This window comes from Medicago sativa, chromosome 3, assembly GCF_051527215.1.
Source record: "Medicago sativa cultivar Bolivia chromosome 3, Bolivia_mono, whole genome shotgun sequence".
Taxonomy (NCBI): domain Eukaryota; kingdom Viridiplantae; phylum Streptophyta; class Magnoliopsida; order Fabales; family Fabaceae; genus Medicago; species Medicago sativa.
The window spans coordinates 53,613,745-53,629,283 of NC_140751.1; the positions used below are offsets into that span (position 1 = coordinate 53,613,745).

At 38.2% G+C, this 15,539-nt stretch overlaps 1 protein-coding gene and 1 non-coding gene across 2 annotated transcripts; one reads left to right on the forward strand and one right to left on the reverse strand.

Annotated features, from left to right (window-relative positions):
- Positions 1-10,015: 10,015 nt before the first annotated feature.
- Positions 10,016-11,902, reverse strand: LOC146938323 (uncharacterized). The gene has a single exon (XM_085749615.1). It carries the CDS (start codon positions 11,900-11,902, stop codon positions 10,016-10,018), a length of 1,887 nt encoding a protein of 628 aa, XP_085605741.1.
- Positions 11,430-11,536, forward strand: LOC146938324 (small nucleolar RNA R71). Its single transcript, XR_015033794.1, has one exon. It is a non-coding gene; the product is annotated as a small nucleolar RNA R71 (small nucleolar RNA).
- Positions 11,903-15,539: the final 3,637 nt, after the last annotated feature.

The window sequence follows — 15,539 nt, forward strand, 5'->3', positions numbered from 1 at the left end:
CAAATTGATGTAGAAGAGTGAAAATCAGCCAAAGGCATAACTCCACGGATTTACAAAGCTTGGAAAATGGTAATTTTATCGGTTGGTGATACATTGAACACGATGACCGCTATATTTCATAGAAATTTTGAATTCACAAGTACAGAAGCTTCTGATGAAGACGATCATTGACAGTTGCAGATGCCCCAAGGGGTGATGGTGATTTGCCAGATATAGTTACTTGTCTTTTATTGTCAACCTCATTTTTGCATGAACCGCCCTTTTGGGTTTTCGGCTCATCGAGGCGCTCATTCTTGCCTGAGTTGCGTACAATCTCAGCGAGCTTTTTCATATTCATTTTTTTTGTCCCTAACTTTTGCCTGGATCGCCCTTTCGGGTTTTCGATCCATCGGGAAGCGCATTTTTGCCTAGGCCGCCCTTTCGGGTTTTCGACCTACCACGCTGTTCTTTTCTTTCTAGACAAAGTATTTCTTGACTATATCGGCATTAACAGGATTTGGGAGTTCAACACAATCCATGTGTGTAAGGATTAAAACACCACAAGAGAAAGCCTTCTTGACAACATAAGGACCCTCATAGTTAGGTGTCCACTTGCCCCTTGGGTCGGGCTGCTGACTTATCCTCCTTTTCAATACAAGTTTGCCTTCCTTAAATTCTCGAGGTCGGACTTTCTTGTCAAAAGCATTCTTCATTCGCACTTGATACAACTGTCCATGAGCCATAACATCCATACGTTTCTCTTCAATCAGATTCAACTGGTCATACCGACTTTGACACCATTCAGCCTCAGTTAATTTTGCTTCCATGATTACTCGAAGAGATGGAATCTCCACTTCTAGAGGGAGAACTGCTTCCATACCATATACCAAAGAGAAAGGGGTTGCCCTGGTTGAACTGCGCACTGTAGTACGGTAACCATGCAAGGCAAATGGTAGCATCTCGTGCCAGTCTTTGTAAGTAGTGACCATCTTCTGAACAATCTTCTTGATGTTCTTGTTAGCGGCCTCGACTGCACCATTCATCTGAGGTCTATAAGGAGAAGAGTTGTGATGTTCAATCTTGAATTCTTCACATAAAGCTTGCATCATGCTATTGTTCAGATTGGAACCATTGTCAGTGATGATTTTGTTGGGCACACCATATCGACAGATGATGTTATTCTTGATAAATTTGACAACTACTTGCTTGGTCACATTTGCATAGGAAGCAGCCTCAACCCACTTGGTGAAATAGTCAATTGCCACTAGAATGAAACGATGTCCGTTGGAAGCTTTTGGTTCGATTCTCCCGATCATGTCAATGCCCCACATAGAGAAAGGCCATGGGGAGGAGATAACATTGAGGGCATGTGGAGGCACATGAATCTTGTCAGCATAAATTTGACACTTGTGGCATCTCTTAGCATGTTTGTGGCAGTCACGCTCCATGGTTATCCAGTAATACCCGGCTCTTAACAATTTCCTCGACATAGTGTGACCCGAAGCATGGGTCCCAAAGGTACCGTCATGTACATCATGCATCAGTTTCTCAGCTTCTTGTTTGTCAACACATCTCAACAAGACCATGTCATAGTTCCTCCTGTATAGGATTTCTCCATCCAGAAGGAATTTGCTAGCCCATCTTCTCAAGGTCTTTTTATCCCTGTTGGAAGCACCAGGTGGATATTCATGATTCTGCAAGAACTGTTTGATGTTATAATACCAAGGTTTTCCATTATTCACATCTTTATCAGCTTGATCTGGCATATTTTCAATAGTAAACACATGAGCGGGTCTGTCAAGACGCTGCACTTTGATTACGGGCACATCATTCCAGTGATTGACACGAAACATAGAAGACAAAGTAGCGAGAGCGTCAGCCATCTGATTTTCATCCCGAGGTATGTGATGCAGCTCAACCTTGGTAAAGTATGTCAACAGACGTCTTGCATAATCACGGTATGGGATCAGCTTCTCATGATGAGTCTCCCATTCACCCTTTATCTGATTAATAACAAGTGCAGAATCTCCATAGATGTCAAGGTGCTTAATTCTCAGATCAATGGCTTCTTCAATGCCCAAGATGCATGCTTCATATTCAGCTATGTTGTTCGTGCATTCAAAAGTTATTCGAGCGGTGAAAGGAATGTGGTGCCCCTGTGGAGTTACAATGATGGCCCCAATTCCTTTACGATAAGCATTAACAGCACCATCAAACACCAATCCCCATTTGCTATTGGGGTACGGCCCTTCATTGATCAGTGGTTCTTCACAGTCTTTCGCTTTCAGATACATAATCTCTTCATCAGGGAAATCAAACTTAATTGGCTGGTAATCATCAAGAGGTTGACAAGCAAGATGTTCAGCAAGGACACTTCCTTTGATTGCTTTCTGAGCTTTGTACACAATATCATATTCAGACAATAACATTTGCCAACGTGCAATCTTTCCAGTAACAGCAGGCTTCTCAAAGATGTACTTGATTGGATCCATTCGGGATATCAACCAAGTTGTATGATTCACCATATAATGACGCAAGCGTTTGGCAGCCCAGGCTAAAGCACAACAAGTCTTTTCAAGCATCGTATCCGAGTCTCACAGTCGGTGAACTTCTTGCTCAGATAGTAGATAGCATGCTCTTTCTTACCAATCTCATCTTGTTGACCGAGAACACACCCCACTGAATCATCTAACACTGACAGATACATAATCAAAGGCCTTCCTTCCACTGGTGGGACAAGGATAGGTGGTTCCAACAAGTATTCTTTAATGCTATCGAAAGCTTCCTGGCATTCATCATTCCACACAATAGGCTGTTCTTTCTGAGCAATTTGAAAATTGGTCCACAGGTAGTAGTCATGTGAGATATGAATCTTGAAATATAGTTCAGACGTCCGAGGAAACCTCTGACTTGCTTTTCAGTTTGAGGAGCCGGCATTTCTCTGATGGCTCGGACTTTGTCGGGATCAACTTCAATGCCTCTTTGACTGACAATGAAACCTAGCAACTTCCCAGACCTTACACCAAATGTGCACTTGTTAGGATTCAAACGCAGCTTGTACTTTCTCAATCTTTCAAACATCTTTTTCAAATACACAACATGCTGCTCTTCATCACTTGACTTCACAATCATGTCATCAACATATACTTCAATCTCTTTGTGAATCATATCATGGAATAGAGTAGTCATACCTCTTTGATAGGTAGCACCAGCATTTATTAAGCCGAATGGCATCACTTTATAACAGAACGTTCCCCATGGAGTGATGAATGACGTCTTTTCTCTATCTTCAGGTGACATCCGTATCTGGTTGTAACCAGAGAAACCATCCATAAAAGAGAACACTTTAGACTAAGCAGTACTGTCAACAAGCACATCAATATGAGGCAATGGGAAGTTATCTTTCGGACTGGCTTTATTCAGATCTCTGTAATCAACACACATTCGAACTTTCCCATCTTTCTTTGGTACTGGTACAATGTTGGCAATCCATTCAGGATATTCAGCTGTCATGAGGAAACCCGCATCAATTTGCTTTTGTACTTCAGCCTTGATCTTAAGAGCCATGTCTGGACGAGACCTTCTTAATTTCTGTTTGACAGGAGGGTATTCAGGTCTTGTCGGTATCCGATGTTCCACAATCTTAGGATCTAGACCCGGCATATCTTCATAGGACCATGCAAAGACATCTGGATAATCATGGAGAAGCTGAGTAATCTTCTTTTTCACTTCTGGCTCAAGTGCAGCACCGATCTTAATCTCTCGCTTGTTCTCTTCAGTACCCAGGTTGATAAGCTCAATCTCTTCCTGGTGAGGCTGAATGGCTCTTCTTTCTTGCTCAAGCAGTCTAGTGATCTCATACGGTATCTCTTCATTATCTTCCTCATCTTCAGCTTCATATATAGGGAATTCAAAATTTGGAGGAACCATAGGGTCACTGTGTTCAACGGGTTTATTATGGTTCAATCTGCATAATATGATTGGGATGATTTTAGAAAAATGTTTTTTATGCAGATTTTTGAAATTAATAAGAAAATACAGATGTTTTGGTTTTTTCTGGCATTACCATTATTTCCAAGAAAAAGGCACTAAAAAGTATAAAAAACAAAGAGTCGCGAAAAAGACGACAACTTTTATTGATAACGGCAATGCCGAAACAAACATGCCCTTACAATGATATCACTTTCGCCTTGGGCAGAGCGAAAGGATTGTTATTTTGAAAACAAAAAACATGAGCAACAAGACACATTACATGGAAGCATGCATGACTAAAGGAACATCAATAGCCTCCCAATTTCTCACAGTGCCTCCTGGTACAACAAATGTAGGCACATAACTACTCTCTGTAGCATCTTCAGCAATAACATTGATAAACACAACACTATAGAAAGTTCCTGTTGAAACGCTTGAGGTCGGGGAGAATCCAAGGCCCTCTTTACGCTTGTTTTCCAAGATCTGAATCACTTTGCCCTAGCCAGCAGCTTGCCCTTCTTGAACAGCCTTCTGGGCATCTTTCAATGAAGCCATAGCAGTACTGGCTCTTCGAAGCTCCGCGCCTTCAACAGTCAAGCCTTGAAATGACGTCCCTTCAGCTGACCCGGCTTTAACACAAGAGAAAGATGACACTTGGCTAAGCAGATATGCTTCTTCACCATGTACAGTGACAATCTTACCATTCCTCACAAACTTGAGCTTTTGATGCAAAGTAGAAGTGACTGCCCCAGCATCGTGAATCCATGGTCTCCCGAGGAGACAACTGTAAGAAGCATTGATGTCCATGACCTGGAAAGTAATCTGAAACGTCTCAGGACCAATGGTAATTGGCAAGTCTACTTCCCCAAGAACATCTTTGCGAGATCCGTCGAAAGCCTTAACCAAATAGTTGCTTCCCCTCAGAGAAATTCCATGATGACTCAATTGTCTTAGTGTAGACTCGGGCATTACATTTAAAGATGATCCAGTGTCCACCAACACATTGGATATCATGTCAGAGTTACAGTGCACCGAGATGTGCAGACCCAAGTTGTGGTGTTTCCCTGCTTCAGGGAGCTCATCGTCACCAAACCCCAAGTTATTGCAAGCGGTAATGTTACCCACTATTCCATCGAACTGATCCACAGAGACTTCATGATCAACATATGCTTGCTCAAGTACTTTCATTAACACTTTCTTGTGAGCTTCTGAGCTCAAGAGCAGGGACAAGATGGATATCTTTGATGGAGTTTGCAGCAGCTGGTCAACAATTTTATAATCGCTCTTTTTGATGAGCCTCAGAATTTCGTCCAGGTTAGACTCTTCAATGGGCTGGCCCGAGGGGCTGGCATTCTCTTCCTCAAGGTTAGCCATGTTTCTTCTCTTGTACAATCTTGTCTGATGAACTCTATCTGGTTGGTGAATCTTGCGAGCACGAGCCACCTTTCAGACTGCGGCAGAAGAACCAGGAGACAATGAGCACGGGAAGCCATTTGTGACCGATGAATGATGCATATGATGCATGATATGCAAATGTGAAAAGACTCTTTTTTGTCAGAGGACTTTGTCAAAGTGGTTGTGAACATCACAGAGAAACACGGTTTTATTTGAAAATCTTGAGCAAAACTAAAAGTTTAGTTGAGATGGTATCACTTGGTGTTCACATCCGTGATGTTCAAAAGATGACTTGTCTAAGTCCTCCGATAAATGCATGGGAAAAAGTTTATGCATGTATGCATGTATGCATGAATGCATGATTATGTTCAAGTTCGGAGAAAACATGGTGGGTTGAAGTTCAAAGTCAAGGAGTCACGGGTGGACACGGTGTCCGGTGAATCTAAGGCTTTAGGAAATAGTAACCGGGTTCTAAAAAGGTTCCCAAGTTGCAACCTCTCCAACGTATATCACGGTATCACGAGACAACACTCGCTCCATGATTATACATAAGAAGGTCTAACTTGAGTGTAGTATCGCGTGACGACTAAAACTCGAGACAACACTCGGTTTAGCTTCCGCACTACGTCCTAGAAAATGGCCATGGATGGGTTTGGTTATCTACGGTTCATAGCGTCATAGAACAATTAGAAGTAAAGTGCCTAAACGCGACAACACGCGCCGACAACATCACCCCCAAAATGCCTTAGCTATGTGGGATTGATCGCATAATCCAAAGCACGAGGCAACCCCGGAATGAATTGTCGATTATATCCCTCCTAAATCCTAAGTTCACTCAGCCCCGGGTGCAGGACTTTTGATATTCTCACCCCACACGTTTGCAAGAATTTAAACATTTATTCACATAAGGAAGCAAGTAAAAGAAGCAAGTAAAAACGAAAGCGCAGGCGTGGAAATAAAGACTAGGCGTAACTCTCGAATACCCCCAGCGGAGTCGCCAGCTGTTTTATCTTGGTTTTCGGGTGTCAAACATTGATTACGTTTGAACCTTTTTAACCGGTGATATCTCATTTTTTCTTGGGAAGGGAAAAAATAAGCAAAACCCTTGAGGATCGAGGTCCGGGAGTTGTTTTCGCTACGGGAAGGTGTTAGGCACCCATAACGACTATAGTATCCTATAGGAACCGTCTTTACTTTCTACGCGCGCGCTTTATTTTAAATGCTATTTTGAAAGATGATATTAAGCCTAAGAGTTTACTAAGTGAAGAATTGGAGGGAGAAGAATGCGTTTGAATTTTTATTTTATTTGAATTGAAGGAATTTTGATTCCTTGCCTACGTACCAGTTTAAGGGATCAAATCCACCGTAGTTCTCTTCCAAAAAATGTTTTTGTTTTTGTTGGTTGATTTTAAGTTTGAAAATTGGAATTTTGAAGAATGAGAGAGAGAGAGGCCTCAAGGGCATAAGATTGTGAAATTGTGAAGTTGAATTAGTCATTTTGCAAAAAGGAAGTCAAAGTATGATTAAAATTCATTAAGTTTTTATTTAAGAAAAAAAAAGGAAAATTCAATGGGATTTTGATCCCAAGGTTTATTAAGAAAAATATTTGAGTGATGTTGTTCATATTTTTTGGAAAATTGATTTTTCTAAGTGTATATCCTAAGCATTCATCTAAACATTCAATCCTAAACATACATCTAAACATGCATAGCCTAAGCATACATCTAAAATATCTACGTGATGTGTGTGCATGTGTCGGTGCTTGTGTCGGTGTACATCATTAGAGTCCATTGTCCTTTACATATGCCCTAGTTTACATTCTATGGTCTTGCAAGATTTTAAAAGCATAAAAGAAAATTACAAAATCCCTAAATCTTTACATACTAAGTTTTCGTAAGAAATATAAATTGCAAGAAAATTAAGCTAGAATATGAGATGAGGTGAGCTTATGGAATGCATGAAACATGAAACAAGAAAGGTTAGTAGCACAAGTGAAATAGGAACAACATACTAAAGGCATAGTAAAGGAAATGGAACTTGAAAGTGAAGTAACAAGCAAAATTAACCAAAAGTGATAAAAGAAACTTGACATTTTAACACAATTCTAAAGCAAGGTTAAAGGCCTAAATCCTCATGATATTAGAGAAGTTTTGAGTGACTTAGTTCAAAAAACCAACATGAGAACCTAGGGATTTAACTATGCTAAAGTTTACAAAATTTTCAAGTTCTTTATGCACTTTTATTTCACATTATTTACCAAACACAAGGTCCACAAAAATCTAACTCAAAACAGCAAGCATACACCACATTAGGAGGCAAATTTATTCCACAAAATTATATGTCTAAAACCACAATTATGTACCAACATCCAAGCTTAAAATCACATAACAATTTCACAAGAATGTTAACAAAAAGTAAGCAAAAAACAAGAATATATCCTACATATTTTTGGAAATGAATTTTTACATGTAATTGCCTTCCAAAAGATAGGTCTCAAATGCTAAAATTACTCACACAAAAACTCACACAAACTTCTAGAAGTTTTTAACAAAAATTTTAACAAGAATTGAAACCTTGAATTAACAAGAGCACAAAATATTTATCATACATTTTTAATCAAAGTTCAACATGCAAACAGCATCAAGATTCATCAAAAGACACAAGGAAATTAATAGAAATTTATTTTGAATTTTTTGCAAAATTTTTGAACGCATAGGGGTGCAAACAGCAAGAAATTATCACAAACACACAGACAGGGGGGGTGCAGGGAGCAAATCTGTAGAGAAATGAAACAGAAATGAATGAGGAGTACTGGGCCCTGGTTTGCTGCGAAAATGGGCCAATATAAATGCATTTTTGCTGCAGAAACCTCATTCCTTCTTGTTCTCCCTCTCTCTAAAAATTTTGCTCTCACCTCTCTCTAAAATGTTCATCTTCAACCTCATGAATGTCACCGGAAAGTTCAACAAGCTCGCCGGAAACTTCATAGAGTTCGCCGGAATCTTCAAAAGTTCGCCGGAAAATTCATAACTCCGGCGACACTTCCGGATTCCGGCGAGCTCCGATTCGAATTTTTTTTACACTTTTAAAACCGAATCGTTATTCTCTTTTCGAATATGAACTCGGAAACATTCAAAACACAATCAATCCACCTAAATCATAAAGCTACAGCCGCGCAAATTGGAAGAAAAGAGAATGGAATAAAAAGTTTGGATCAAGAACAATACCGTGATGCTTGACGAAGCTTTGAATGGCTCCGGATTCTTCTTATGTATTCGGATTTGGTGCTGTTTTTCTTCTCCCTTTGCTTCGATTGTATTCTTTTCCTTCGTCCGATTCCGGTTCGTCGTTGTTGAATTCGGTCACAATGGAATTAATTGAAGATTGTTGTTCATGGATGTGATTTTTGTGGAATTGAAGGTTTGTGTTGATGAATATTTTGGATGAATCCTTGAATTTGGTAATGGATTTGTGGAGGTTTGAGGTTAATTGTGGTGGTTGTAGTTTGTTAGAGATGAAGGTTGTGGTGGTTATGGAGTTAGTGGTGAATTTTAATGGTGGATATTGTTGATGATGATGGTGGAGGAAGAAGATTGTGGTGGTTAGAGAGAGATTGAAGATGAAGTTGTGGTGGTAGAAGTTAGTTAGGGTGGTTAGAGGTGGTGGAAAAAGTTTGTTATGGTGGTGGAAAGTTAGTTAGAAGAGAAGGAAAATTGAGAGAAAATAATTATGAATTTTGTGATTTTTTTGTGGAGTTTTTGTGAAAATGATTAGTGTGTTGACTCTTTGACCATGGGACCCATTATATAGGTGATGTGTGAATTTTTGGACCAATAGGAGTAGGACATGTGGCGTAACTAACTTCTTGGACAAAAAATGAACTAAAATGCAATTTTAACAACCTGAGGACTAAAATGCAAAATTAACTAAAGTTGCATTAAAAAAAAGTAATTTGAAAATTAACGTAAAGTGAAACGATTAAAAATAAAAAAAACGGACTAAAATGAACCAATTACTGAAATGAAGTACTTCAAAGTAACCTTTCTCCGTCAAAATTTCGTGTGAAATGACCAAAATGCCCTTAGGGACTAAAATGACTCAAAATGACTCAAATGCAATTTTTAAAACGGTTTTTTAACAGGGAAATAAAGCAAGAATTTATACAAGCAAATTAAAAGACTCACAATTTTTTAGGGATTAAAAAGAATTTTAACACAGGAAATGACTAAAATGCCCCTAGGGGCTAAACTGACTCAAAGACTTCAAATGTGATTTTTTGAAATGGATTTTAACATGGAAAAATTCATTCAAACCAATTGAATGGACTCAGGGACAACTTTTCAAAGATTGAAAGAAATTTTAACATAGGAAATGACTAAAATGCCCCTAGGGGCTAAACTGACTCAAAATGACTTCAAATGTAATTTTTGAAATGGATTTTAACATGAGAGTGAAACAAGGACTTATTCAAACCAGTGGAAAAGACTCAAACAATTTTTCAAAGATTGAAAGAAATTTTAACATAGGAAATGACTAAAATGCCCTTTTTCATGAATTTTGCAAATAATATTGAAATAAAATGCAGAGAAAAATGCAACTGATCAGAGACATATCAAATGACTTAAAATGCAAGAAAAGGAGAATTGAGCTAGTATTTTTAGGTCCAAAATTAGGGTATAACACCTATTAACCATCCATGAATTATAGCCCCTACGGTAGCAAGGAAGGGCCTTCCCAAAAGTATTGGTACTTGGTTATCCTCCTCTATTTCCATCACAACAAAATCTGTGGGGACATAAATTTCTCCTACCTTGACAGGGACGTCCTCTATGATTCCAGCTGGATACTTAATGGAACGGTCCGCTAATTGTAGGGTCATTCTAGTTGACTTAAGTTCCCCTAACCCCAATCTCTCATAGAGAGATAAAGGCATCAAACTGACACTGGCTCCTAAGTCACACATTGCCCTTTTTACCATTTCAGGGCCTATGACACAAGGTATGGAGAAACTTCCTGGATCTTTAAGCTTTGGTGGCAATTTATTTTGGATGATAGCACTACACTCTTCCGTAAGGTTCACCGTTTCACTCTCCTCAATTTTCCTCTTTTTTGAAAGAATTTCCTTTAAAAATTTAGCATAGGTAGGCATTTGAGTTAGGACATCGGTGAAGGGAACATCAATGTAGATTTTATTCATCATTTCAATGAACTTTTTAAATTGCTCATCAAGCTTAGACTTGGCAAATCTCTGAGGGAAAGGGATTTTTGGTTTGAAGGGAGGTGGTGTAACTTCCTCACCTTGTGGCTTCTCATTCTCTTCTTCAATTACCTCTCCTAGTGGTTCACTAGTTTCTTCCTCACTAGGCTTGACTCTTAAGGGGTCCTCTAGTTGCTTACCACTCCTAAGTGTAACGACGTTCATTCTAGGTTGGCGAAATTCTTGAACAACTAGGGAGAGCTGAGTCTCTAAGATTTTGTTGTGGGAGGAAATAGAGTCTACTTTTGATATAAGTGTAATAAAAGAGTCATTCAAAAGTCTAGTTTGATTTGCAAGCTCCTTGAGCTGTTCGGATTGGTTAAGAAGAAAATTTTCCATTAAAAGTTCAAGACTAGACTTTTGAATAACCTTTTGATCAATTGCAAAACTTGGTGGTGTTGTTTTTTGGACCAAGGGATTGGGGCTTTGGTTAAAACTTACCCCTTGGTCGTTTTGAATAAAGTTTATTTGCTCAACACTACCTAGTTTGCATTCACTACATGCTTTACAAGAAGAAGATGTAGAAGTAGGAGTACTAGCACTAACATTAAGTTTTTCAAATTTGCGGGTTAGTGCATCAATCCTAGAGGCGAGATGGTCGTAATCAGAGACTTCGTACATACCTGCCCTCTTTTTGGAGGGTGAAGATTTTGTAGTGAATTCTCCATCGGTCCATAGGGAAAGATTTCGAGTCATGTCTTCAATCAAGGCATAAGCTGTTTCGAAGTCCTTGTTCATTAGGGCACCACCTACAGCTGTATCAACAAAGATTTTAGTAGCATGAGATAAACCATTGTAAAAGGTGTGGATGATTAACCACTCTTCTAGACCATGGAGGGGGCAAAGTTTAAGCATTTCCTTAAAACGTCCCCATGAATCATGAAGAGATTCCCCCTCTATTTGAGTAAATTGAAAAAGCTTTGCCCTTAGTTGGCCGATTTTTGATGGGGGAAGGAAACAGATGAGAAATTCACGCTTTAATTGGTCCCATGAAGTGATGGAACCAACTCTTAGGGAATAGAACCAATTAAGAGCCTTGTTTTTTAGAGAAAAAGGGAAGAAATGCAGTCTTAAAGTTTCTTGGTTTTTCTTATATGTCACAGTGAGCCGCCAAAAAGTTGAGATATGGAGATTGGGATCCTCATCGGGGGATCCCGAAAAATAATTTTGCTGCACCATCTTAAGCTGGGCAGGCTTAATTTCAAAGTCTTCACCCTCAACCGTTGGATACACAATAATAGCATACGGCTCTTCCGTTGAAGGAGTTACGTATTCTTTAAGAGCACGTCTTTCAGCCATGTTGGTATTATTTTTGTGTTTTCCAAGAAGTTAATGGTGAAGGAAAAATAAAAAGAAAAGAGAAAAAGAAGAAGAGAGAATTCTAATCACGAAGAAAAAGTTAATTAAATTAGTTAACTCCCCGGCAACGGCGCCAAAAACTTGATAGGGCCAAACCGCAAGTGCACGGCCTATCGAAGTAATAGTAGTAAGTAGAGTTATCGTTCCGCTAGGGAGTTGGTCAATCTAATTAACTTTTAGAAAATGATTAGAGGAGAAAGAAATAAGAAGTTGGAGAGTGCAGTTTTTGGAAGTAAATAACAATAATATTAAAAAGCCTCGGGATCATTGGTTCATCATAATAACGAATCTTTTCACAAGCAAGCCTTAAACTTATAATTATACGTTAATCTTAATTACTAAGGACAAGTTTCTCTTTAGCATATCACAGCTCCTCTCGAAGTCAGTGAGTGTATCCCTCCAACAACCACACCTATTCTCATGGGTGATTGCCTTTGGGACCCTTGAAGATCGAAACTTTATGTGTCCCAAGGTTTGCTAGACTATTCTCATGTTTCGCAAACCTTGTCTAAATTCACTTGATCGGATATCAAAGCTCCGCGTTCACTTTATGAATTGATATCTGTGATGATGAATTAACCATTATCAAACCCTCCGCGTTCGCTTCCACAGTTTGATAATAATTAATTCATGTTAAAACGGTGAATTTAGATTAGGGATTAAGGTAACAAATAATTAGGGTTTAAGGCTTGGCTTGATCCGGATTACGTCATTAGACTTATCCAACGATCCCAAGACAAAGAAGTCTACTCACTCATGTTCATCGTAGACATGGGGGAAGAAGAGTGAATGCGATAAAAGTAAATTGCAAAGGAAGTAAAAGGAAATAAAGACTTTTTATTGAAATAATGCTTGAAATAAACAAAGTAAAAGGTGAATGTTTATGGTGGAGAGCTACTCTATTTATAGCTTTACAATCGACTTAGAAACTAAGCAACTAAAAGGGTAAAACAGTAAAGCTGCAACAGGGTAACTTGGGCCCGAAGAAAAAGCAGCAAAAGAGGCTTCTGGAGGTGGCACGGCCGTGCCACATGTTGGCACTGGCCGTGCCAAGCTTCTGACTTGGTGGGAACATATTTTTGTTCCGTATCTTCGTATTTTTGCACTGTATTTGCTCCAGTCCTCTTTCTTTTGCTCCAAGACACCTTCCACCATATATTCGTTCCTAAAATAAAATAAAAAACAATTTAAAGTAAAATATTCTAAAAGGAAATAAAATGCAATAAAATCAAATCAAATCTTATTTAAAACTAAACTAAATAAAGCATTAAAATATACTAATCTATGACTCATCAAACTCCCCCACACTTGAATCTTTGCTTGTCCTCAAGCAAAAGGCAATAGACATAGCAGCAACAAAAGATTTATTCATGGCAATATTAAGAACACATGTCTCAAAAGAAAGGCTTTGCTTCAAGTACACTAGTTACAATTTCAAATGCTTCTCATGAACCTATTCTACCCAACATCAAGTCTCAAGTGAGTGTGTGTGTGTGCAGTCCAACCCTTTTCTTGCTCCTGTATAAGACAGATATTATGAGGAATAGGTTCTATCCTTAGTGCTAAAGTAACCGAGAAAAGTCCTTTCTTCATTTCATATAAGAGTGATGGGAATTTAAGTTAAAATTAGATTAGATTAACAATTAAGCACAAGGGGCTGCAGATGCTTAGGGGCTATCTATCCTCGTAGGAAGTCTTCTCGGATGTAATTGTCCTTTCCCCCTAGATTCAAAATCACCCTAAGCAGTGCTGCAAAATTTTATTTGTTTCACGAGTTATGAATAATAAGAAGAATAACGAATAGTTAATCTATTCACGAGCAAGTTAAGATAAGAATTATACGATTACGATCTTTAAGGAAGAAAGAGTGTTGTGTCTTTTGTATTCCTCCAAGATGGGTATAAAAGGTTTCCCAAGGGAAATGGGGTAAGCCGTAAGGGACCCGCACTTCACTAAGGGAGTCCGGTACGCCTTTGCTAGGCATTCATACCGGTAGTAAGGGATTAACTTCCACGGTTACTCCATCCGGGACTAATCCGTAAAATGAATTCAAATATTCTTGATTGTTCAACGCTAACTTCTAACTTTATGATTGAATATGTACTATGCTTACGTATGTATTAAGATATGTCTTATCATGTACAAGTTTAGAAATCAAGTAAAGGAAGGTATGTCGAAGACGAGTTAGGTTTTACTTAACCGTCCGACTTAGAGTTGTGTCATGGAAGGATAGTTCTTGATACATAGAGTGTATCATGATATAGCGATCTTAGACTTTCCCTTGATCGCCATGACATGTATAGGGTAGCGAGACCTTTAGTAATATTTAAGAATTTACGACGGATATAGCATGCACTACCGTCTAGACAAGCAAAATCCACACATGTATAATCAACCGGCAGGTTGTATTTTAGACACGTGATGACCATAGGTTTTCCCCAAGGTTATCACTAGCCTAGGGCTTGATAGAACTCACTGAGGCATTATGTCTCATCCAACTCCTTATTTGTTCAGGTTCACAGGTTGCTCAAAGGAAAGGTAAGGAAAAAGCTTTGGATTGATCGAGTTTGCAGAAAATCATTGTGGAGTTGAATTAAGGATGCATATGTTATATTATTTAAGTTATGTTGTTAGACTTCGTAACAAGACTTATGAAGCAAAAACTTTGGTGTGTAATAATGTAACATATGACTCAGAAGCTTTGTATCTTAATTCTCGACTTAAAATCGTTTCCGTATTGTATAATTAATGTATCCAATATCACCTTATAACGCACATTTGATTATTCTAGATAATTTCAAACTGGGCGTTACAGGGACTCTTTCCGTCTATGATATAGAAACATAGTCAAATAAAATCATATTGGGGCACAACATGTTAAAAGAGTTGGGGTGGTGGCAATATCATACAATGAGGTTTTTGTTAATTTCTTTCATGAAAAGAGGGAAAGGAAATTAGAAAAATGAAAAAGATGAAAAAGAAATATGAACTTTATATACTCCCTCCATCCTATTTTAAATGACCTACTTAAAAAAAAATTAGTGTTCACATAATATGTTTTGATCTTATTTTTCTACTAATATATAAAAATAAAATATAGCATATAAGATGTTGGATTCGTCTCGATAAATATTTTCAAAATATCAAATTTTCATAATTTTTTCTAATAGATTATTAAAGATATTTAAGTTCAAAATTGTGCATTGGCATGCATGACAAAGTCAATCAGGTTACATAATATGGGACGGAGGGAGTAAATGATAATGGAACAAATAAGGAGTATGTGGTTTGTCCGTGAAAGTGTAAGAAATAGACTGAGTTGTTGGTAATTTTATGAATTCGTTGAATGATTTAGAGATTTTTAGGTATTTATTTTATCAAAAAGTTATACTCAAATAAAAAATGTCACACATTTTAAAATGTTTGATAACCATGTATTTCGTCAACTCATCACAACGCGTCTGAGGGGTACCTAAACTGGGTTGGGTCATCATAATAGACTAAGAGCAACCACACAAGCGAGATTGATACTACATCTTCACTTAAAAAAATTAATAAGCATATATTTATCTTTTTT